At 42.7% G+C, this 26,369-nt stretch overlaps 1 protein-coding gene across 3 annotated transcripts in view; it reads right to left on the reverse strand.

The window, feature by feature from the left end:
* Window positions 1-25,993, reverse strand: part of LOC144682573 (52 kDa repressor of the inhibitor of the protein kinase-like) — a 30,243-nt gene extending 4,250 nt beyond the window's left edge. The window contains exons 1-5 of one of the 3 annotated variants that reach the window (XM_078545020.1): window positions 25,847-25,993; window positions 11,066-11,186; window positions 8,932-9,045; window positions 8,776-8,812; window positions 2,075-5,364 (exon numbers count right to left, since the gene is read on the reverse strand). In XM_078545020.1, coding sequence (XP_078401146.1) covers window positions 2,075-5,364; window positions 8,776-8,812; window positions 8,932-9,045; window positions 11,066-11,186; window positions 25,847-25,938 — 3,654 coding nt within the window. In that variant the 5' untranslated portion in view covers window positions 25,939-25,993. Of the gene's footprint in view, window positions 1-2,074; window positions 5,365-8,775; window positions 8,813-8,931; window positions 9,046-11,065; window positions 11,187-15,284; window positions 15,550-25,846 lie in introns of those variants that run through there. The other 2 variants (XM_078545021.1, XM_078545019.1) reach the window with 2 other exon arrangements.
* Window positions 25,994-26,369: the final 376 nt, after the last annotated feature.

Below are 26,369 nucleotides of genomic sequence, written 5' to 3' on the forward strand. Positions count from 1 at the left end.
GCACAACGCCCTCCACCCCCAACCACCCCCCCTTGCCCCGCAGAGACTGAGCCAATTATATTTCCCTCCCTGCTACCATGGGTGAGATGAACTTACTCAGCACAGATCAGATCAGAAACTTTTCCCCATCTGTGTTTCAGGACGACGCCACTGGTCTTTGTCTGGTGGCTGCAAGCATTCAATATGTAATGATTATCCGCAGTTCCAACCCAATTCCTTGATAAATGTAGGGCTACTGCACAAGCATGCTCACAATATGGCACAAATTCATCTTCTTGGTTGGCATGGCAAGTGGAAAAATTTAAGGCTACAATATTAGAAAGTATTCCTTTGAGATTTGGGTTAAGGCAGGTTGCTGCAAAAGCATTGAGGAAATTTTATTTTGAATCTATCAAAAGCTATCACGGCTTTAAGAGTAGTGGGCGTTCAAGGCAGACTCAGAAATAGGAAAATGTTTTGCATCTTAGCACAGACATCGCTTAGCTCACTTCTTCTAGCCCTAAAATACGTCAAGTATATTTCAGAAACCTTCTCCATCTTCAACAGGTTGGGGGGCTACAGCCAACTTCAGTCCACATGGTCTAGGGTGAGCTGAAGAGAATTAAAATGAGTGTCTTGAAGACAAACGGACATGTTGGAATGATCACCGTAACATCCAATTTCTTTACTAAGCTGGTGCCCTGTGTTTGCAGGACAGTGAGCCAATGTTTCCATGCCCAGTTGCTATCAAGTGCTCCCTGCTGACGATGAGGGCATGTGTAGGCATAGATAATAAAATCAGGGTCAGCTGAGCTGGTCAACACGCCTCGCATTGGAGGACTGCCACTTGGCCAGGCAGTGAGAGGTGTCAAGCAAAAGTGCACCTATACACCAGCAGGAGCTAATTCTGGAGCAGAGTTGGGGGCGGGGGAGAGAGAGAAATTTATAGAAGATAATTTCTGAAACCATTCATGAATCACCAACTGCCTGCCATTTCCGATTTTCAAACAGCAAGTGGCAGCATCTGATCCCCATTTTCCTGGCAGTGGGGAGAAGAACAGCATAACAGTCTCACTCGCTACTATAACCACCACTGTATCTGATGAGGAGAGAGGATTCAGCAAGAGGGGGCTTATTGGGCCGTAGCTGTCCAAGGGAAAACTACTGCTAAACTAACTTATTATATTTTAAAACACTTTAGTTGGACCGAGGAAACATGGAAACATTTTGTTAAAACTTTTCATTAAACAAGCTTGACAGGCCACCAATGACTGTTACAATACAGAGCCACGTGGATCAGGAAGTAAATAGAGTCAATCCCTGATCTCAGTGCCTCCATACTAGTTTGGGGGGGGGGGGGGGAAGGTAGAGGAGAAAGGTGAACAGAGCACCAAAATAAATAGCCAGTCTTTGCACGCCTGCCCAGCACCTAATACATCTATATAGATGCTGAATAATTCACTATACGAACTCTTACAAAGTACCAGGGGAATGTCACACAACCATATTCCAACATAAGTCAGTGGTTTAAGAATAAGCAAATTCAACCTCCAGTTATAAATGTACCTATGCAAGGCTGTTGGACACTTTGAACACTGTTACTCATGTGTAACGTTCCGTCATGTATGTATCTACCTACACGTCAGTTTTTTGAAACTTAATTTTTTGCAATTTTGACAAGAGGCTAAATTTACATTTGAAAAAAAGCACGACCCTCCGTTAAATAAGCACGATGGGCAGGCAGGTTTCACATGTGGACCTGTCTTTGGCAAGTTTATCTTCCTGCGCCAAAATAAAAAAGCAAAAAATGCTTAAATCAGAGGTAATCGGAGATGGGCGGGAAGACATCATGGTACTCAAAGGGGGGGGGGGGGGGGGGGGTAATAAAACGATGAATGAAAATATTTCAAAAATTGTAATTTATTTCACCCTTAATGAACAACTTGGAGCCCCCCACATGCAGGAGTCTTCAGATTTAAACATGCCCAACCTGACTTGGTCACAGATTTAGCTATAGACGGCTACGAACATAACTGAAGTAGCATAATGAATCATTTTATTGTACGGCTACTTCAGAACTATTTACATTACTTACACTAGAAATGTTCGTTTCTGAATTGCTTTCTTCTGAATTTTTAATTTCCACAATCTTTATTCCGTCACTGTTCATATCCTGATTGCACACACTTACATTGTCTACTTCCACTGTGCCTGCTTCTGGAGGAGGGTCCTGCAGCTCCATTGCTTCTGGATGGTTCTCCAGTTCTACCACGTTTGCCTCAGGACATTGTTCCAGCTCTACAGTGCTCGGTTCTGAGTGGGGATTCAATTCCGCAGCACTTGCACCCGAATGGTGCTCTATCTCCACTGTCTCCATCTCTGGATGGCCCTCCACTGCAGTATGACACTCCAGATGGTGCTGAGAGTCCAGTGTGTTAGCTTCTGGGTGATGCTGCAAGTCCATGGCTCTAGTCTGTGGTTGGTGCTGTACCTCTGTAGTGACAGGCTCCGGGTGGTGCTGTATGTCTATAGCAGCAGGCTCTAGGTGGTGCTGAATTTCCACAGTGCTAAGCTCCGAAGGGTGTTGCATCTCTGTAGCAACAGGTGCCAGATGGTGTTGAATTTCTACTTCACCAGGCTCTGGATGGTGTTGTATCTCTGTAACAACAGATTCCTGATGCTGTATCTCTGCCTCACCAGACTCCAGGTGGTGTTGGTGTTGCAATTCTATGGCACCAGGTTGCGGATGTTGCTGTAACTCTGCGGCACTAGGCTCTGGACAATGATCCACCTCCATGGTGCTCTCCTCTATACGGTGACTCAACTCCATAGCACTCGTCTGTGGATGGTGCAATTCCACAGTGCTGCCCTCTGGATGGTGCTGTAGTTCCACAGTATTTCCCTCCAGATGCAGAGCCACTGCGCCCTCCTGTACCTGGTGCTGCAACTCCACGGTGCTGGTCTCCAACTGTGGCTGGAGCTCCACAGCCCTCACCTCAATAACTTCCCCTGCTGGATGGTGCTGCAATTCTACACCATTCACCTCCGGATGGTGGATCACCTCCACCACTCTTCCCTCTATGTGGTGCTGCAATTCCACATTGCTTTCTACTGGCTCTTGGCTGACCTCAGCCCCGTCCGGATGGTGCTGCAATTCCATACTGGGCTCGGCGGAATGCTGGGTCACAATCATGGTGCTGCTTATTGGAAACTGTTGCAGTTCTACTGTGGTCCCCTCTGCATGTTGGGTCACCTCTATGACAGTCTTATCAGGATTCTGACAGACTTCCATTAGGCATCCTGCCGACTGGTGATGCAGCACAACCCCACTCTCCACCGTGTGGCTTGCCACCTCCATGCACTCACCATCTACTTCATACACTGTTCGAGTACTTGCATCCAAACTATTTATTTCCATACTGCTTGCATGATGATTGTTTACGTCCACATTATCGGAATCAGTCACATGGGGCAACTGCATTTTCTCTGGGTACAGCTTAGCATAGGTATCGACCATCATGTCGTAGTCGTGTTTTGCATCATAACTGATATGGATCAGCGCCAGGCTACTCGTTCTCTCCTCGACTGGAGTGACTTTCAAATAAGCTTTGAGTCGCTTCCGTCCAATTTCACACTTGTCAGTTTCAAGCTTAATAATAGGCAGATTGGAGACAATTTTAAGCAAAGTGTACACATTTGGAAAGAACTTGATGTCAGGATGGCGCAAAGTGTCAAAAATAGTACTAGGAAGTTCAACATCTCGGCTTCGATGCTTCCATTTTATCTTCCAGCAGTGGAGTTCTGCTGAAAGCGTATCTGGGTTTGGGAGATCGTCTTTATATAAATCAGCCATGTTTTCCTCCCCAGTGTTATATTTCAGCTGTGCCATGACAGAAGGCACCAAAGACAGGCACTTGAGAGCCTTCAGCTGCTGCTCAGAAAACATGTCCTCAATTTCTAAAATAATGTGGTCCAGAAACGGTGCAGTGATCGCTTCTTTGTAATAGTTTTCCGGAGTCTCCTCAGAAACCTCTTCACTTTGAGGTTGCCTGCGGCACCTCCATGGCAGCTTCAGTTCAATCCCCATTTTGATTGACAAATTGGTGGCTTCCTCCAACCAGAACTCATGATAGACGTCAATATTGTCCCTCATTTCATTTAACGAGTGCAGGACCGCAGTCAAAGTGCTCGAGGCAAAATAGGTATCTGAGGCTTGGCCTTGCAGGTTTTTGCCGAAGGCTCTTGTGTACGAGAGGACATTCTTCAGGACCATGAGAGAGACAACTATTTCAAAGTCTCTCATGGTCGAGGATAGCATGCTGGCCTGGGTTGCTATCTCAGCATTCCACCTACCGCACGTATCGTAGCTGATCTCATCTAAGCAGGTCACCAGCACTTCGTAAAGATCTGCCAGGATCTCAAAAGTGTCGTGTCTTTCATACCAATTGATTTGAAAAAGTTTTTTCAGTTCCTTCGCCTTTTCCTCGTTGGTTTGATAGATGCCATCAATGCCAACATCAAAAACCTTCTGGAGCTGAGGTGACAAACCAAAAAATGATACAATGTTCTCCATCAAGCTCAAAACCATGTTAATACCGAAAATGAGGCTGGATTTGGCTATCCATATGTTCAGGGGGTAGGAGGAACAAGGGGTGCACAATGCCTTCGGGCACTGCTGTAAAATGCTAGCCACAACTACTCGCTTTTTGTAAGACATTGTGCCTGAGCCATTATACGCTTGTCCACGACAGTAATACATGTTCAGTCCCCACTTTTCTGTCAGTGTCTCGTGGATCCGACTTGCCAAGAACTCTCCGTCAAGCTCACAGGGTATGAAGCCAACAAACTCTTGCCTCAGGCAGTCAGACTCATCCACAAACCTAATTAACAGGGACACGTGGTCGAGCCCTGCTACGTTGATCACCTCGTCTGTTATAATTGAAAAAAAGTTGCTGTCACGTACTTCTCGGAGTACCTCCTCCCGTATGCACATCTCACAGATGTCTAACAGGTCTTTTTGCAAGTTCTTTGGGCAGTACACTGCATTCACAGCAGTAGTCTCAAACCTCTTTCTAAGAATTTCATCACCTGCATTCATTCTGAATTCCAGCAGCGCTTGAATATTGTCGGGAGTATTGCACAAGTTGCTCAAGTTTTCATTGGCAGATCCTCCCAATGGAACATTTTGCCTTCCCAAAAGCAATACAGTTTCAAATAAAACTTTGAGAAACTCTTTGTTCCCTTTCTCTTCAGGTGTCAAGTTCAAAGATTCTTCCAGGAGAGTAGATTCCTCGAGGCTTTCGGTGGCTTCTTCCAGGTCTGTTTTGTCTAGCTCATTGATTGCCTCCTGCTTACACTGTAGACCTCTCAAGACATCACAATCAGCTTAAAACATTAAGAAAAAAGTTTGAGGCTATTGTGAAAATTTATCATACATAAATATAGACCTAAAAGTAAAAGAGTTAACTCTAAAACTCATAGCATAAGTTCTAACACAAGGGCCAGATACTCACCCAATTGACATAATTGTCTCTGGTCAGGATGTAAGTTTTTTATAAATAAACTTTACACAGAATTATTAATAGTTGGAAACATAAAGCTGGTGATTCAAAAATCTTAAGAAATGCTGGCCAGTTACCAACCCAATTAAATTACTGCCTTGTATTCACTTTGTCACCTTTAATTTCTAATCTCAAAAATGAAAACAATATTAATGATGGCGAAAGTAGTGCTGAAATATAGATTAAAATAATAATGGCCACTCGATTTTCATTACTGTATATCACACAATTCAAAAAGCATGGGAGATCTCAATAGAACGAAACAGCAAGGGAATTTTACTGATTTATGGTTATGCACCATTTAATATCAGTAAGTTGGAAATAAATAGGTTAAAAAGGGTTACTCACCAATATCAATGAATCAGTACATTGTAGGTACCCAAGAACATGGTACATACACATGGTGAGAGAGGAGTTAGACTACAGTGCTAAAAGTGAATGCATCAGACCTCTGGGAATAACAACCATGGTGTTTGAAGAGTGGGCAGACACTGCTCATTTTTACCTCTCATAATTGGTACGTTTTCAGCAATTATTCAAACGTAAATATGGAAAAATTAAATCTAGAAAATTACTTTAAACAGATAGTGTAGAAAAATAAAAGGAAGGTTTAGGACTGATATCAGAAAATCTTTACAATGAGAGAGTGGATACCCAGAAAATAATAATGGAGGCCAGAACCCTAGCCTCTATTTAAGAACCAAATGACTGCTGCAATTGGAGTTTAAAGACGTTTTGGAGGATGCACCAAACGGCCTCTGTCACCTGTGTGTGAACTGCCACTTTCAAGCATCAACAACAAATAGGATTCAGGGTAATTAGAAATGCACTCAAGAGAAACTATGGATAGATGGTCCAACGGTCTTCTTTTACCTCAATGTTACATTACTATTATGAAAAACATCACGGAGTGTCTAACCCAGGGATAAGCTTGGAGGTATCTACTTGTTAAAAACAATTCCCTATAATTTCCCAGTTATTAAACACCAAGTGATGTAAGTTTCTCAAGCCCTACTCTCTTCCCTTAGAATCTATACCAAGCAACTGACAGCCAGTGATTTCAAAACGAACTTCAATACCCTTTCCCCTTCTCTGCAAAATACAGTTCGCCTTTCAAGGGCAGCAGACACATGGGAGTACCATCACCTGCAAGTTCCCCTCCAATCCACACACCACCCTAACTTGGAAATTTGTTGTTCCTTCACTGTCGCTGGGTCAAAATCCTGGAACTCCCTTTCTAACAGCACTGTGGGTGTACCTACATCATATGGACTGCAGCGGTTCAAGGCGGCGGCTCACCACCACCTTCTCAAGGCTAATCAGGGATGGGCAATAAATGCTGGCCTTGTCAGTGATGCTCACATCCCAAGAATTAATTTAAAAATAAATTCCCATTCTTAATGGACACAGGTCCCCAAATCTCTCAGTTTTGGCCCTGTTCTTGTGATGATGCCATTGCATTGGTCAGCTTGCTTGACTGCTCGCTCATCCATAAGGCCATAAGACATTGGAGCAGAAATCAGGCCATTCAGCCCATCGAATGTGCTCCGTCATTCAATCATGGCTGATAAGTTTCTCAACCCCATTCTCCTGCCTTCTCCCCATAACCTTTGATCCCCTTACCAATCAACAACCTATCTATCTCGGTCTTAAATACACTCAATGACCTGGCCTCCACAGCCTTGGCAATGAATTCCATAGATTCACCACTCTCTGGCTAAAGAAGTTTCACCTCATCCCTGTTTTCAGTGCTCTTGTCCCCACCAAACCTGCCTCCTCTCCCGTTATTCTCCCATTGTAGTCCTCCACTTCATTCTGTTGGGCGGATTTCAAACTTGAGGGTATGCAAAACTATCCTAGTTACTCATCAGCAGATCAAGCTTAGCCTTTTGAGTGTTTCCCCCAGCCAAACTCAAGGCCATATATGTACCTATCTCTGCTTAACTTTTTGTTCCTCTTGATCCAGGGCTTAAATCCAAACTCCTCCCCATCTGCATGTCTATCATCCACTCCAGCAGTAAGCTCTTGTTCTCTGCAATTTCACCCCTGTCCTCTCTATGAAGCCTACCTCCTGTTGTCTTGATTCTCTCTCTCCTATCCAACAAACTTCCCTTCCTGCCTTAAGCTAGCAGGTATCATCATGCTTTTCTTTCATACAATATCTTCTCCCTTTCAAAATGGCTGTTATCGCTCTCTGCTCCAAAAATAATCTACTTGCTCTTCCATTCATGCCCATTGACCCAAATCTCAGCCTCCTTTCCTCCTGATTTATTGCTTTGGTATATTCTGAGGTTGTGAAAGAAGCTATATAAGGTTTTATTATTTCCTTTCTTGAACACGGCTTTTCTGTATTCTTATACAGGATGTACACCTAGGGCTTTTAAAAAAAAACATTTAAAGGCGTTATGTAAATGCCCATTGTTATGGTTCAGTCACTCACCATCATATAGAGTCATAGAGGACTACAACACAGAAAAAGGCCCTTCGGCCCATCGAGTCTGTGCCAGTCAAACAAGTGCCTAACTATTCTAATCCCATTTTCCAGCACTAGGCCCATAGCCTTGTATGCCATGGCATCGCAAGTGCACATCGAAATGCTTCTTAAATGTTATGAGGGTTTCTGCCTCTACCACCCTTTCAGACAGTGAGTTCCAGATTCCCACCACCCTCTAGGTGAAAAAATTCTTCCTCACGTCCCCTGTAAACCTCCTGCCCCTTACCTTAAATCTATGCCCCCTGGTTATTGATCCCTCCACCAAGGGGAAAAGTTCCTTCCTGTCTACCCCATCCATGCCCTTCATAATTTTATACACCTCAATCATGTCCCCCCTCAATCTCCTCTGCTCCAGGGAAAATAACCCCAGTTTATCCAATCTCTCCTCATAACTAAAACTCTCCAGCCCAGGCAACATCCTGGTAAATCTCCTCTGCACTCTCTCTAGTGCAATCACATCCTTCCTATAACATGGATTCTAGAACTGCACGCAATACTCTAGCTGTGGACTAACCAGCGTGATGGCCGAGTTATCAGGGTGCTTTTGTGAAAAAGTATTTTTGAAAACTTCACAAATGGTTTTCAATGTTGAAATAACTTCTTTTCAAATCAAGCGCATATATCTGGTCAATTAGCTTGCCACAAAAATACAAGCCCCAGAATTATATGTTTGAAAACATATCATCTGTGTACATGATTTTTCTGGGTCACATGTTTTCATTGTGTGATGGAGCTACTTACTTCTTGGTGCTTTCACCCTCAATAAATCCTCTTCAGTCTATAACAAGGAAGGAAGGAAAAGAAGAAACTTTATGCTATCTTAAAATGAGAAAAGCTTCACAAAATGAGATCCAAGTTACGATCATTGTTGTGAATTGTACAGAGGTAATATCTTACCAGTTCTTTTATCCTCTTGTGCTTTCTGTGTTTGCCTTCAGGTTTATTGAGATGACTTGTTAAGTCAAACAAGGTGGGTACTGCATTATCCTTAAGGACTGTTCTGTAAGGGCTCTGGAAACAAGTTTAGGATTTTAAATAACGTTGGATGCTTTTTGCTGATGCCAAATGTTTTTTTTTCAAATTTTCCCATCTACAGTTTCTCCATTGATCTCTCACAAGCTCGCTAATGTTTCAGTCAATTCCTCACGTTGGAACCAGTCAATGAGCACTACAAATTATTCACAAGTTACAGGCATCATAGCCCAATAATGAATAAAGCAATTAGGATGCTTTGAAAGGCTAATTCATTTTGAAAGGCTAACAATTCAGCCAAAAAAGAATGAACTAATCCTGCTGCTTTATAATTTTTTGACATAATCTCACTTAGAATACACTGTATAGTTCTAGTCAATTTAGTAAGAATAGTGTACCGCTCCAGATAGAGAGAGCAACCACATTGATTTAAGGGATTGAGGAATCAGATTATGAAGAATGGTTATGAAAATTGGTCATGTTTTCACTGGAAAAGGAAGCCTAAGAAGTGTCATAATTGTTGGTTTTAAGATTTTATAGAAAACAGATAATGTAGGCCAGGACAGGCTGCTTTATTTTGTCCAGGACAGTAAAAGTAGAAGGCAGAGCATGTAAATTTTAAATATATCCATAGATACAGCATTTCAGTAAGTGGTCAATCTACTGAACTGGCTTCTTTGGGAGGTGGGGGAAGCAGAAAGTGTTGATTCACTCAAATACAAACTAGTCTGATAGCTTTCAGAGTAATATTTCAGGATGTTGTGCATGAGTAATTTGAGACTTTACATTCTCAGGCTTGGGAGGAACAGATGACTTTGCTCCTACACTTCCCAAAGCTCTTCATCACTGGAGATTTTCCCTGTCTCATGTCTGGGCCTGTCATTAACTAATTGATAGAGATAGGTGGCCCCGTGATTGAGTCATTAACTCCAGTGTCACCATCATGTGATTACCAGGATGGTGGAAGGTAAATAAGACTGATCTCGGTCTTTTATCGTTCAGCATTTCCTATGTTCCTAATTGTGAATGTCCGATGAGAACCTTTGAGCAGGGCTCGCAGCATTTTAATCACAAGCAAGAATGAGGATCAATTCTTCTCCATCCTTGCCCTGAAATGACTGCAATGTTCCTACGGTTGGTTTGACCAAATTGGCAGAAGCCAAGAACTGAACCAGAACCTACTGTATTGTATGGTTTAGTTCCACACTCAGCAATGAATTTGTTCACTGAGCCATCGGGTAAGTATTTCAGTTTTCATAATTGCAACAACTCATCTCTATACTCTGTGATAGTTTTTTTTTAAGCTGAGCATGGAAACAAGGAAACAGAACTAGCCTAAAAACAAGTTTTAAAAATGCCTATATTACAAATTGAAGAAAAGGCCATGAAATTTAAGAAGTGGTCTCGTTTTTTATTAATCATTCTCCCTCCTTGCCCTCCTGTCTCTACCCTTCAGGTGTGTCTCTGCTTCGATTTTCTTTCTCTACCCCCACCAGTTCTATTTTTCTGTTAAATCCGTTCACTTCCTTTCCATTCTTTGTTTTTCCTGCTCATCTCTGCAACTGTGGGCAAAAGTGGCAGCAGCATCTGCAGTGAAATGAGCACACAAGTTACAAAAAACAGCATCAGTGGTCACTGTGTCACAGGCATAATGGGAAGGGATGCTGGGCTTTATTAGGTAAATGCGTCAAAGAATGTAGAATAAATGGAGTTGAGGTACATATCAGTATGATCTAATTGAATGGAGCACTGGTTTGAGGGGCTGAATGGCCTACCCCATTCCTATAAGAGCAGTACAGCCAGGAGCACGAGACACATGCCAATCAACCGCATGCCTGCTGAGGAAGTCTGCAGGTTTCTGATTTTGGTTAAAATTCCTGTGACCTTACAGAGGAGTCTTTTCTGCTGGAAGATCGAAAGGCGGAGCTATACAGACTTGATCATACTGAGAAGCGAGTTGGGACTTGGATATCTGGATTAGTTCTACACAATTACTCCAATAAGTCTTTATTATTTCTAACAGCCTGTCAGAGTGTAAACTTGGAGAATTGCAACTCACGTTTGTGCATATCAGGGATTGTTCGAAGTGCCTCGCACATAGTCTATACTGTTTGTGAAGCTGTTCAGCAGACCTGTTTTCCAGGTCTGCTCTCCGACAGTTCTCCACCCACTTTTGACACCTGCATTAACACAAAAAAAACTAATTACTTTTATGACCCAACATTTAATAAAGAACTTGCATTTCAATTTCCTTTATTGACTGAAGATAAATGGGCAGAGTATATTTTCTTAGTGGGAAAGAACACGTAGACTCGTTGGGCTGAATGGTCTCCTTCTGTGCCATAATGCCCATGACTCTGAAAGCATATTTGCCAAATATTTTTTCAGTAAAATATAAATGTAATTGTTTCAAAGGACTGTCCTTGTATGTGCCAAACAAAATCACAGAGCTTCAGCACTGTATGAAGTTAATCTAGGTTTAGCTAAAGACTGGAAAATTTGCTGCTGGTTGTAATGTAGCACATTTCTTCCCTTCTCCCTTTCCCTCCCCACTGTGGGAGACAGCAACCTTTCCCATAATAAATATCTGATTAAGACACCTTCAGGATACATACAATCCAAAAACTACATATTTTTGCTACATCAAAAACACGAGTTCAATTTAAGCTTTTGTTTTTGGCCTCTACCTGAACTGGGAATATCAAGCAATTTGTGGTCACCTTCTCCATGAAGAAACTTGATACGCTTTCCCTTCCTCTCCCCTCCCTATTCTCCAGTATGGGGGAGCTTTGAGGAGTTGACAATGGAGCACAGGAGGGGAAACAGGCTAAAAAGTGAGACTCACCTCAAGAGAGGCAATGATAATGGCTCCTGGTAATGACTGACAGGCAAAGCGCACCCCACTACCAACAGGACCGCAATTCCACTGGCCCAATTAAACCTGGGCTCTCATCTGTTCTGCCCTCACAATATCTATAATAAAAACTTATAATCCATCAGAGATTGGGGGAGATGGTGGCATAGTGGTAATGTCACTGGACTGGTAATCCAGAGACCCAGGCTAATGCTCTGGGGGCACAGGTTCAAATCCCACCATGGCAGCTGGGGGTATTTAAATTCAAATAGCCAAATAAAAATCTGGAATTGAAAGCTAGTCTCAGTGATGGTGACCATGACAACTATCATCGATTATTATAAAAACCCATCTGGCTCACTAATATCCTCTGGAGAGGAAAATCTGACAACCTTGAGACCCCAGATCCACAGTAATGTGGTTGACTCTTAACTGCCTTCTGCAATGGCACGTAGTTTGAGGGCAATTAGGGGTGGGCAATAAATGCTGACCTTCCCAGCAACACCCACATCCATGAAAGAATTTTATAGAACTCATCCTACGGTGCTTTTATGTAACAATAATGCAGCAGATGGAGGGAGACCTCGTGTTTTTAGCTTGGCTGCACTTTACAATGTAAACAAGCCTAGCTACCTTATCTCAAAAGCAGAAACTTAGATTCACATTTTCTAATTGCGATTGCTGGGCTGATCTTAGAAAACAGAGAATCAGCCCATCAGTTTTCTGGCCATGGGATTTGGCATTACGAGGACCTGAGCCATTTGCTCACTGTGCAAGCTTAATGCTAAAATGGGGCACATCAAATCCATCCTGTGGGATAATGGTTATCCCGATCAGATCATTGTCGCTGTATATAGTGCAAACTCGTGAATGGGCCCAAGGCCGCCACTTTCAGCCCTGAAAAGTGCCCAGTCTACCTCGGATTACCCTGGAAGGATAAAGTGTCTCAAAAATTTAAGCAACAGGTGAAGCTAGCCATTGCACGCTATTACTATGCAGTAGCAACACGAGTGGTATTCTCCACCAACAGGATGTTGCCGTCAAGCCAAAATAACAGTCTGTCAATCATGCAAATCAGCAACATGGTATATGATTTTCAGTGCCAGTGTGATGCCAGGTATGTATGTAGGCTGTACATCCCAATGACTGGCGGATCATATCAAACAGTGCGTCCCTTCGGCTTTTTGCAACAGTTAGAGCACTGACTGCACTCAACCAGCCCGTGCTTGCAAAACTCAAAACAGTGACCAACATTAGATATGATTCCACGATTGGTTAGCAAGTGTTGTACAATCCTGATTGTGCTAAGAATTACACCAAAAAGAAATTTAAGATCAGTTGGGCTTGAAGTGTGGCTCACTTACACATGCTAGGAGCCACATAAATTCACACATAGGGCCCTGCCCTTAGCAAACAAAAGGAGCACATCCATGCATTTTGCCTTTTCCAATAAACAAAATTCTGGGGACAGCCATTCTTTGGTTCATTCTCCATGGGGAATGCCTTGAGCAATCAGAGTCGACTTGCCTGGTTTGAATTTGAATGTAAAGTTTGGCAGTTCACAACTCCCTGCTGCATTCTCCATGGCGGCATCTCTACCAATCAGAGTCCACTTGCCAACCAATCAGCACTCTCTTCTCTTGCAGTATAAATTGTTGTTCCCTTTACTGTTGGTTTGCCTTGCGTAGCTGGCCTGATGAGTGCATGACGAAAAGCTTTGATAGTATGTCTCTTATTTCAGCAGTAAAATTATTTAGTGCAGAAAGCATGGTTTATAGAGAACCAGGAAGGGAATGGGACAAATTGGATAGCTCTGTGCCACCAGAACTTGGTTAAAATGTGTAATCCACTACCATATGAAGTAATTGAGGCAACTAACATTTAAGAGGAATGAAAACAGGAAATGCTGAAAATACTCAGCCGGTTTGGCAGTATCTATGGAAAGAGAAATATGAATTAATATCACACAGCAATGACCTTTCCTCAAAACAGGAAAACAGTAGCGATGCAACAGGTTTTAAGCAAGTGCAGAGACAGGGAAAGAGGGGTAAAGAAACCAAGAGGAAAGGTCTGTGATAGGATGGAAGGAGAGATTAAATGACAAAAGAGATGATGGTGTTGTCAAGGTAAATAGGGATGATAAAGGGACAAGTAAGCATAAAAATATCTATTTAGAAGTGTAAATGGGAAATGTAGAATCATTACCAACAGTTGTTATGCAAAAACAAATTCAAGAAAATGGAGGCAATAGTTAGGATTCGGAATTAAATGTTGAGCTCAGAAGGCTGTAAAGTGAGGTGCTGTAAAAGGCAGATGTTCCAGTTCCTGTGCTTGCACGGGAAGATGTTGCAGGAAAGAGAGGGTGTTAGAGATCATTAAGGTGTGCACCAGGCCATCACAGGGGAAATGGTCCAGTCAGAATGCTGAAACGATAGGGGAAGATATGTTTGGTGGTAGCACCATGCTGGAGGTGGTGGGAAATGATACATTCAATGTGGAGGATTGTGCAATGGGAGGAGTGGACAAGGGGAAATCTATTGCAATTCTGTAGTGAGGTGCGGTTCCTCAAGCTTATGTTGAGCTTCACTGGAACAGTGTAGGAGTGAGAGCAGAAGTATGGGAGGTGGGACAAACACAGTCAGGGACTCACCAACCATGGTGGGGAACAACATCTGTGGCTGAGGAGAAAAGTCACAGCGGAACCACTGGTACAGAAAATTACATTGTCAGAACAGATGTGAAAGAGAGGGAGAAACCAGGAGAACGAAACAGAGCCCTCACAGGAGGCGGAGTGCAGGAAGGGGCAGCCAAGGGAGCTGTGGGGAGTCTGCTCACCCACCATGAGGACATTGATCGGAAAGGGGGAGGGGGGAGCCAGAGAGAGGAACAGGAGGGTATGTTGATAGGGCGAGATGAAGGAAAGTGGGGAGGGGGGGGAGAGGAGGAGGTCAGTCTACAGGGTGAACAAGAGGTGTCAGCTGTGGCTCAGTTCATAGCACCCTCGCCTTTGAATCAGAAGGTTGTGGGTTCATGTCCCACTCCCGGAAACCAAGAACTGCGAATGTACTCGCAAGAGTTACATGCGATCTGTTGATAACTCGAAAGAGTTACAGGGTGAACAACAAGATGGAGCAGTAGGACCTGTTTAATGTACATGGTGTGTGATGCTATGGAGGGGGAAAACTGGTGGTTCTGCGCACGCGCCCTTCCTCTCCCGCCCACCCTGGACGACGAGGCCTAGCGACAGAAAGTGGGAACACAGGCCCGAGGATAAATTTTGGAGCAGCATCCTTGCTCGCCGAACAGCCGTCACAGCAATTCTCCGGATCCCCGAATTCACGACTGCGCATGTTATTTCCTCCGACAAGGAGGGTGTTTTTTTTTATTTAAAAATTGAACGCATTTAGAAATGTCGAGTCCTCACCTCTCGGGGTCTCTGGGGAACCTGAAGAAAGGTAGGTCCGGGTAGTTGGTGCTCCCCCGGCTACAGTTCGGAGCCGCGCAAAAATTCGGCATTTTTTTTTTCAAGTTTTATTTATTATTCCCTTTTCAGAGAAGACGGGGGATTTTTTTTTTTAAACCCCCCCCCCTCCTCCGCCCCGTCTCTAACGCAACGACGCCTTTTCCCTTCACACAGGGTTGCTCTGCTACAGATGCAGGTTGGGAGGTCAAGCTGCTCCTCCGCTATACCACAATGCGCCGCGCCAACGCGCCAAAATGTATACAGATAATTGCCATTCATCAGCTTCAAGCTGTCAGTGCTCTCAAGACACACTCCTTGCAGGTAAATAAATAGCGGCTGCGAGGCCACCAGGAGGTTCAAAATGCCTCATCGTCTTCAAGGACGTGCCAAATTAATCCAATTTTAAAACTAGAGTCTGATGGGGGTGGAGGAAACCGCATTTTTGTTTAGGGAAGTCATAATGACACTTCAACAAATTTAAACCTACATTCATCAATGTCTCCATGACACAAAGCAGCATAGCGTGAGATAGGGTGAAAAATAGGGGGTACCACCTCGTATCACTCAATTAGATTTAAAAGACCTACTTTGCTGTGAGCAAGAGATTTTCAACTAGACTCCTAAAAATAAATGATAAATGAGATATATGTTAATTAAATTATAAAATTACATTTTATAAAGCTGCAGAATATTAGTTATCAGACATGACATATCTCCAATGCTGTAATCAGTGACAACACTCTAAAAGTACTTGGGGATGCTGTGAGGTGAAAAGTACTATATAAATCCAAGTTCTATTTCTTTATAGATACCTTATTCAAGAACAGAAGAAATTGGCGCAGGACTAGATCATATGACCAGTCGACCTTGCTCCACCATTCAGTACTATCATGGCAGATCTCCCGCATGCTCCCCATACCCCTTGATTCTGAAAGATCAAAACTCTGTCCATCCCAGCCTAAAATATATTGTGGATGCAGCATCCACAACTCTGTAGAGAATTCCAAAGGTTCACAACCCTCTAAGTAATGTAATTTCTCCTCATCTCAGTTCAAAATGATCAGCTCCTTAGCCTTAGACTGTGCCCCTGTGTTTTAGATTCCCTGATAAGATTTTCATCAAGCCTAAGTACTTGTCAACTAGCTCATTAATGTTCTTCAGAGACTACCCTCTCCATGACTTTAGTGCAATACTAAAAGTCCTCAGAAAGTGACTTGAATTAGCACGTTCTCCTGAATCACAATAGCAGGTATTATACCTGTTTGCCTGAAGGGGCTGTATTTTTAAAAATCATAGTATCTCATTCAAATAGGTGGTGCAATAGTGCTGCCATTGGAAGGCTGTCATGAGGAAGGTGATTGCAAAATTAACAAGAAAAAGTTAATGAAGCTAGGCTTTATTAGGAAAAGGAGAAATTTTAAAGCGATGTAATTGGAGTTTTCATGTCTAACCAGTAAACTAAAAAACCCAGGTAAATGGTTCAACATGGTTAAAGGTTCGAAGCATAAAAGGATATCAGGGAAAGCTTCTTCCAAAGGGTAAGTGGATTGTGCAGTTAGCTAGTGGAAGCAATGAAGTAAACAATATAAATGGGTTCATAACAGAACGGTCAACACTTCTGGATAGAAAAGGACTGAAGGTATATGGTGAGAATGCTTGATCTATGAAAAAGGTGTGTATAGTAAAAGAAAACTTGCATTTATATAGAGGTTTTCATAACAGTAAAACATCCCAAATTGCTTTACAGCCAACTAAGTAGTTCTGAAGTGTAGTCACAGTTGCAATGTAGGAAAGTGGCAGCCAATTTGTGCACAGCAATCTCCTACAAACAGCAATGTGACGCAAAGGATGGAATTCTTTTCCGCAAATGGCAACTGATGATAGATCAATAGTATTTTAAATCTGAAATTGATATATTTTTGTTATCCAAAGGTTACAAGGAATATGGGGAAAAGGATATGGAGTTAGGTCACAGATCTGCCATAATCTCACCGAATAACGGAACAGACTCAAGGGGCTAAATGGCCTAATCCTAATCCTGTTCCTACAAAAATGGCCAGATGATTTTTTTTAAAGTCATGGAAATGACCAAGATCAGTTTGAGTTCGGATGATAGCTTTGCTGCTGATGGATTTTCATTAAAAGTAACAACCATCTTGCATCAGATCTTAGATTTGCAAAACACAGCTATAATAAGAGTAAGCATTTTGAATCAATTTTTGCAAGACCCTGGATTCTATAACTCTTCCCTTAGCCAAATACAATCAACCTTCCCGCTATTGCCAGTTGTTCAGTAGTTCTGACTGGATTCTTGATCAAGCAGGGTAGAGTAGTTACCTGGATGTCAAGTACCTGGTAGTATCTCTGTAGCTCTTGAAGCAAGAATTAAGGCATCAGGTCCAAGAGTTGGTGTGCTAGCAATTTCCACTTTTAAAATGGGTAACACTTCGCAACTCGATTAGGTACTGTAATCTCATTAGATGGATCAGAAGCTAAAAAGGCACAGTCCAAACTAAAGGAAGACTCTTGAATATCTGTCTATTTACACTATGCTACAAGGGCATTCCCTCCATGACAGCAAAGTGGAGTTCTGCTGCCGGTTTTAAAAGCAAACTTTTGCATATCTCCTATCCATTTCACAAATTTCCAGATAGCTCAGTCCACAGCCAGACTTATGACAAGCTTAAAAAATTATTCCTGCTTATTGGATTCTATGTAATCTAATCTTTACATTTAAAAATGATGACAAACGACATCTAAAGCCCTCCTTCCAGCCAACCAGTTACCTCTTTTCTGAGTGTTACAACAAACAGAGTAAAAGCCAGAAAAATTGCACCAAGAGGGTTATGCAAACCAAGTCATGAGTGGTTTAAAGCAAAAAATATATAATTGTTATTTTGCCCCTTTAGAACCTCGCAAACAGAAAAAAAGCTTTCAGGTTGTATTTGCAGAGGATGGAAACTAAACATCCAATTTAGTTTCTCACACAGACAAAGAAAGTTGCCTCTCTATTCCTCTGTCAATTTGCTTCTTAAGCTTTAACATTTAGACCTAGGTTTAAGTGGTTAGGTAGAACAAGCATAGCAGTTAACAAATGCAGATTTTCACAAGGTAAAAAGGAGAATAGAAAATACACAAATTAATGAAAACAAGCTCAGATGAAGAATTTTTTTTTAATAATAGCATGGATATAAGCATGATTCCCTTTCACAGGGAATGGCAGATTTTTGTGGGGAATAACATATATTTGGAATAAGCAAAGAATAACAAGTCAAAATAAACATCTTAAGAAATGAGAGATGGCATAGCGGGAGAAGAAAAAAATATGGTGCAAATTTTGTTGAACAGCAGTTTCAATTAGTTTTAATATGTCTCTTTCTCTTACCAAAATCAGTGGCACCATGTTTCCCAGCAGCTGAAGAGGGCAGGGATGCAACTGAACTCATGCAACCTCCAGATTAGTAAATGGCATTCAAATCAAAACTAGCATGGTGGTCCTCAGAATGGTTCAATGGGTAAAGCATGTCAGGATGTGCTCTTCAGCCACATAAACCAGGTATGAGTCAAGTCAACTGATCTCCGTGAGGTGCCAGTGGGCACTCTATAACTCTCCCCTTACCCAAGTACAATCAGTGTCCCCGCTATTGTCAGTTGTTCAATAATTCTGACTGCAAAGTGTCTGTATGTTAGACAAGAGTAGTGTTTGGTTTTGCTGTAGTCCCTTTAAAAATGCTTACTGTAATAATTTGTTTTCTAGGCTGCAAAATGAAGACTGGCTATTTGGACAAGGTCATAAAAGGTCGTAAACCTCATATCTCACATGATCATAAGTAGAAGGCATAACCTAGAATATTTAAATTGTTCATTTGAGTACAAACCTGTATCCAAAAGTATACATTTTTTTTGCCAATTGTTGTTCTTCTCTTGCTGGGATGTAGCTACATTGGCACTGGGTGCCCCCCATCACCTCACCTGAATGAAAGAGCCTGAGCATTGCTAGCCAGCTCCTGGCCATGAAAGTCCTGCTGCTAAATCTAATCCAATCTTCACCAAGTAACCACACACGCACTTTCCAACAATTATCTGGATAACTGTCAGGAACAGGAATCCTGGATGCATTCTCTTCCCCAGCCCAGTCGTGTTGAAGTTAATTGCAGTGCCCATACTCCCAAGCCAACTATATTCAGTTAACTCAGCGCAGACATGTAATCAAATCTCAAAAAATATGTCACTTGAGCTTTACAGATCAGTCTGTCTTTATCAAGCAAGCAATCAGGCAGTAATAGCTGCTGTACCTTAGGTATTTTACAGCTCACTAAATACTATCATAATTTTGGAAGGTAGACATTAATTTTTTTAGAGGTAAGATTTACCAGTTCTGAATAAAGTGGGGGTCCAAAACTTGGAAACTACAGGGCAATTGGACAGGGACAATAGCAGACAATTTCCAGCAGTTGAGGGGCCAAGAACAAAAGATCATAGATTAAATGTGAAAAAAAGAGAAACTTCTTTGCAGAACTGCGAGGCTGTGAAATACACTTCGAGTTAATGATTTAGGCAGACATTCAAGATTAGATTGGAGATTTGGATGAAAAGGGGGTTTAAGAGCTATGCGAATGAAAATGGTGGGTAAATGTGATTACAAACTATTTGCTTGCATGGAAGGTAAAATGCCAGCAGGCAAGTTGGGTTCAATGGTCTTTTTTCCAATTATAGAATCATACAGAACCGGAGGCCACCATTTGGCCCATCATGCCTGTACCGGCTCATTGAAAGAGTCATCCAATTTGTCTCACTCTCCTGCTCTTTCCTCATAGCCCTGCAAATTTCACCTGTTTCATGTAAATATCCAATTTCCTTTCGAAAGTTACTTTTTAATCTTATCCACCACCCTTTCAGCCAGTGCATTCCAGATGATACTACATTTCACGAGAATTGATGGAACTGTATGTGCATTTTGGCTTGTTCATTATGCAGGGGTCATTTCCTTTGCTCTATGTTTTTATTACCGTAAAAAGTTCAGAACCCATGGAAGAAAAAAAAAATCTGTATTTCACTTCATAAATTAGGTAAAGACAAATGTTATTTCTTGCAATGGTTCCAAGTCGAAAATGGTGTGAAACCAATCCTTGAGATCAATTTCCCCAACACTAGTTCCAACTCTACTATAGCTAAAATTCACCATGATATTGCTGAAAATGAAAAAACCATTAAGGCCCACAATGCAGCATATCATCGGGATGGGAGGGGGCATGGGGATATGAAAGCTCTCCCAACTGGTCAGCTAATTTACCCGGATGGCAGTCAGATTGGAGAAGATGCAGTAAATCAGGAAACAGTTATTAGGTGGCAACCAACTTGGGTTTTAAAAGTCTGAAGATTGTAGTAGGAAGGTCTGAAATTTCACAATCTGAGAAAGTATGTAGTTAGCATGGGAGATATTTTTGATAGTTTCAAGTCTAAACTATGTACCAGTGTATAAAAAGGCAAAAGTCCAATAGTTTGAGCAGTCCAATTGGTTGAGAAATGTAAAAAAATCAAATCAGGAACATTCCAAACTGAAACTCCTTTCAGGGTGTAAGGGAGAAAGTAATAAAGTCCAAATCAGGGTTACTGTGCATGTATGTACACGTACAGAGTGTGGTAAATAAAATTGGTGAATTACAGGCACAGAAATATGATGTGACTATAACCGAGACTTGGTTCAAAAAAGGGAAGGATGGTGTATTAAATATTCCTGGATATAAGGCACTCAGGAAAGATAGGAAAGGAAGAAAAGGGGGAGGGGTGGCAGTATTGATTAAGAGAACACTGCAGTGCTGGAGAGAGAGTGTATCCCAGAGGGTCAAGGACAGAATCTATTTAGTCAGAGCTAAGGAAAAAAAGGTGCAATTACATTCTTCTGTGTAGTGTATAGGTCCCCAAACAGTGAGAAAGATGAGGGGAACAAATTTGCAAGGAAATTACAGAGGTGCAAGGATTATATAGTTATAATCAGAGACTTTAATTATCCGAATATAGACCGAGATAGTAGTTGTGTAAAGGGCAGAGAGGCACATGAGTGCCTAAAGTGTGTTCAAGCAAATTTTCTACAGCATGTTTCCAGTCCAAAGAGAAAGGAGGCACTGCTAGACCTGCTTCTTCAGAATGAGGTAGGCCAAGTGGTTCAAATATCAGTAGAACATTTAGGGCACAGTGATCATAGTATCATAAGGTTTAGGCTGGTTATGAAAAGGAACAATCCAGGGTAAGAAAGCCAACTTCAATGGGATAAGGATGATTCCAATTTATCTGGCCCAGATCCAAACACTGGCAGGAAAATTGGTAGCTGACAATGGGCTACCTTCAAAGGAGAAATAGTTCGGGCACAGACAAGACATATTTCAATCAAAGGGAAAAGTAGGGCAAACAAATCCAGAACTCTCTGGATGATGAAAAAGATAGAGATCAAGATGAAGAAGAAATAAAAAAAGTGTGCTTATGACAAATGTCAGGTGCATAATACAATGGAGAACCAGGCTGAATATAGAAGGTTCAGAAGCAAATAAGAGAAGCAAAGAGGGAGTATGAAAAGAGACCAGCAGCTAGCACAAAAGGGAATCTCAAAATCTTTTATAGGCATACATAAATAGTAAAAGGGTAGCGCTGATTAGGGACCAAAAAGGGGATTTTTACATGGAAGCGGGGGCATAGCTGAGGTTTTAAATGAATACTTTGCATCTGTCTTTACCAGGGAAGATGCTGCTGCCCAGATCACGGTGAAACAGGAGGTAATTAATACAAAAGAAGGGTTTAAAATTGATAAGGTAGAGGACAGGAGGCTATCCGTACTTAAAGCACTAGGACTGGACGAGATGCATTGAATCATATTGAGGGAAGTTAGAGTGGAAATTGAGAAGGTATTGGCCATAATTTTCCAGTCTTCCTTAGACTCAGGGGTAGTAACAGAGAACTGGAGAATTGCAAATGTTACACCTTGCTCAAAAAATCGTGTAAAGATCAGCCCAGCAACCACATTAACTCCAGTGATGGGGAAACTTCTAGACACAATAATTCGGGACAAAATTAGTAGCTGTGAGTTAACTAAGGAAAGCCAGGATGGATTTGTTAAGGGAAAATAGTGTTTAACTAACTTGCTGGAGTTCTCTGAAGAGGCAACTGATGACAGCAATGCTGATGTGGTGTACATGGACTTGCAAAAGGCATTTGATAAAGTACCGCACAAGACTTGTGAGCAAAGTTAGAGCTCATGGAACAAAAGGGACAGTAGTAACATGGAAACGAAATTGGTTGAGTGACAGCAAACAGAGTGGTGGTTAATGGATGGATGTTTTTCAGTCTGGAGGAAAATTTCCCCAGGGTTCAATGTTGGGACCCTTGCTCTTCCTAATATATATTAATGACCTAGATCTCGGTGTACATGATACTATTGCAAAATTTGTGGATGATACAAAACTAGGAAGCATTGTGAACTCTGAGGGGGACAACGTAGAACTTCAAAAGGACATAGACAGGTAGATGGAATGGGCGGACAAGATTTTTTAAGATGTATTCTTTCATGATGTGGGCATCGCTGGCAAGGCCAGCATTTGTTGCCCATCCCTGATTGTCTCAAACTGAGTGATTTGCTAAGCCATTTCAGAGGACAGTTAAGAGTCAACCGCATTGCTGTGTGTCTGGATTCACTTGTAGGTCAGATCCAGTAAGGACGACAGGTTTCGTTCCCTAAGGGCATCAGTGAACCAGATGGGTTTTGCCACTTTCGATGATAGTTGTCATGGTTACCATTCTGAGACTAGCTTTATATTCCAGATTTACAAATTGAACCCTTGTCCCCACAGCATTAGCCAGAGCCTCTGGATTACCAGTCCAGTGAAACTATCACTGCACCACCAGGCACAAACATTGCCATGGAATAGGGGCAGACAGTCAGGTCTAACGACCCCTTCCACAGCCCGCTGCCCAAACCCGTTAATGGCCACCTTGGCCAGGCCCAGAAGCAGACACACAAGGAGGACGTCCGATCTGCCCACCCACTGACCCTTTCGTACCGGGTAGCCAGAGATCAGGAATGTGGAGCTGAAGTGGAGCCAAAACTTGATGAACAGCCCTCTCAAATAGTCAAAAAGGGGCTGAAATCTCCCACAACCTATGTAAATATGGGACACAGACTCAAGTGACAATATGGCTGTATATGCACACAAACCATTGAAGGTAGCAAGACAGGTTGAGAGAGCAGTTAATGAAGCATACAATATCCTAGGTTTTATCAATAGGGGCATAGAGGTTTGACTATTCTAATGCTCTCCAGGCTGGCCTCCCATCTTCCACATAAATTTGTGCTGATTCTAAACCTTTTTGCCCATATCTCAACTCATACCAAGTCTCATTCACTAATCACCTGTGCTTGCTAACTTAGACCAGTTCCTGGTCCAGCAGTGCCTCTATTTTAGAATTCTTCTCTTCGTTTTCAAATACCTCCATGGTCTTGAACCCCTGCAACAAACTCCCTCCCCCCTCCATTCCCCATCTCTGGTAACTCCTTTAGCCCCACAAGCCTTCAGGATTTATGCGCTTCTCAAATTCTGGCCTCTTGAGCATCTCTGAATTGTGCACAGTGGTTTATTATTATTCTATGGTACATGAAGAAGGTGGAAGGAGGCTTGTGTGGAGCTATATATCTTGCTCAAGTGCAACTCTTATAAGATTCCCTTACTTCAAGTCACATCTCACCTACAATCCTCTGATCACTGTCGGATAGATTTATCATTACTAATTTATCTCTTATTTGCTGTGTAGTTATCTATGCCGTGAGCATTCTTGTTATCACAGGCCTTTTCTCCCAGCCCTGGTTGGGTGGAGGGAGAAGGGAGCTTAATTAACATCGGTCAAAGTAGTCTTCTAGCAGATTTTCTCCTGAGGAACACCAAGGATAATTGTGCTCATTCAAAACATTGCTGGTATTTAACCTGTACTAAGTCTCTTTCACACATCACTCCTCTGCTTGCTGACCTACATCAGTTCCAGTTGTGACAACACTTCAATTCTGAAATCCTTTTGGGACCTTGCTAGCCCATTGGTAACACTCTCGTCTTGGAAAAAGGCGGCTACCAGATCAGGCCCCACTCCAGAGACTTCAGCGCCAGTCAATTTGAACTGGCACTTTAGTGCTGTACTGAGCCACCCGTCAGAGATGTCATCTTTCAGGCGAGATGTTAAACCTAGGCCCCCCCTTCAGAGATGGATGGAACAGACCCTATATCACTATTCCAAAAAGCAGAGGAGTTACCTCCCAATGACCATCATTGGAGCAGATGATCTTGTCATTATCCCATTGCCAATTGTTGAACCTTGCTGTGATTCCATTAAAAACAACAGCAAACACACTTCAAATCTTTCCATGCAAAACCCCTCTGGGGCCTTGCTGTGCGCACAGAATTGGTGGCCATGATTCCCTACACCACAACAGGAACCAGGCTTCAGATCATGCCCTGTGAAAACCACGATGGGACATACTATGGAATACAGGAGGTGGTGGTGGCGCAGTGGTAACATCACTGGTCTAGTAATCCAGAGGCTAATATTCTGCGCACATGAGTTCAAAATCCCACCACAGCAGCTGGTGGAAGTTAAATTCAGTTAATAAATCTGGAATATAAAGCTAGTCTCAGTAACGGTGACCATGACAACTATCATCATTGTTGTAAAATCCATCTGGTTCACAATGTAGTTAACTCTTAATTACCCTCCAAAATAGGGGTGATGGCATAGTGGTATTGTTGCTGGACTAGTAATCCAGAGACCCAGGGTAATGCTCTGGGGACCTGGGTTTGAATCCCGCCACAGCAGATTAAAAAAATCTGAAACTATTGTTGTTAAAAACCCATCTGGTTCACTAATGCCCTTTAGGGAAGGAAATCTGTCATCCTTACCTGGTCTGATCTACATGTGACTCCAGACCCACAGCAATGTGGTTGACTAAATGCCCTCTGAAGTGGTTCGGCCAGCGAAGCTCACATCCCATGAATGAATTTTTTTAAAAAGTAAACCTTTTGTTGTTCAAGGGCAATTAGGGATGGGCAACAAAGGCTGGCCTTGCCAGTGACACATCCCATTAAAAATTAATGTTTTTAAAAAGTTTACTTTACCCATAATACCACCCGAAGCTGAATCAGCAAGGGGCTGGGCAGGGCTAATTATCACCAAGTGGAAAAGCTCGTGGAAGGAGGAGTGAAAACAAAAAAGAAAAGAGATGCCTCCCATCTCTGGTGGTGGTCCCTTTAAGAGTGAAGAGCGCGCATGCGCACTTCTCACCACCCGACATGTTTGTTTGGTGCCCCGGGGGGGGGGGGGGGAGAGAAGAGGAGATGGAGAAAACAGGGGAACGTGGATTTAAGATTAAACACAAATCGACGAAACAATTTATATCCGTCACCCGACCCCCTCCCTCCCTCCCTCCCTCCTTCCTCCACAAGTTTTACAGGCGGTAGAACATTCCAGTAACAGGCACAAACCCGCCTCACCTCTCGGGGTCTTTGGGGAACCTGAAGAAAGGGATGTCGGGGCAGTTGGTGCTTTTCCTGCTGCAATTGGGCGCCGCGCAGAAGTTCGGCATCGTCTTTTAATAATCTTTCCTTTTGTTGTTGTTGTTATTTTCCTGCCCCGCGCCCCTCCCCCTTACTATAGACACACACACTCCCTTCCGAGGCTCGGCGTGAGAATGACAGGCGGCCGCCGCCGCCGCCGAACGATTGAAAATGGCCAGAGATCCGGGCCTTGGATGCGCCCCGGCGTTACGTCGTACGTAATACGTACGTGAGCACGCAGGAAGAACACCACACCGGGTCCTCCTCTATCCCACAGTGCCACGCGGCCCATTGTGTCTCTTCATCATGTAGCGACTTTTTCCCCCCGCCCACTTCCATCTAGCCTGACACATCCTGAGTGTAGGGTTGCGAATTGAAGATCAATGTCCTGGACACCAGCTGCCTGCAACCCTGGAGAAAAATCCTTGGAACTTTCAAAATGATATTTAAAATAAAAACC

Source organism: Cetorhinus maximus, chromosome 7 (genome assembly GCF_964194155.1).
Source record: "Cetorhinus maximus chromosome 7, sCetMax3.hap1.1, whole genome shotgun sequence".
NCBI classification, from domain to species: domain Eukaryota; kingdom Metazoa; phylum Chordata; class Chondrichthyes; order Lamniformes; family Cetorhinidae; genus Cetorhinus; species Cetorhinus maximus.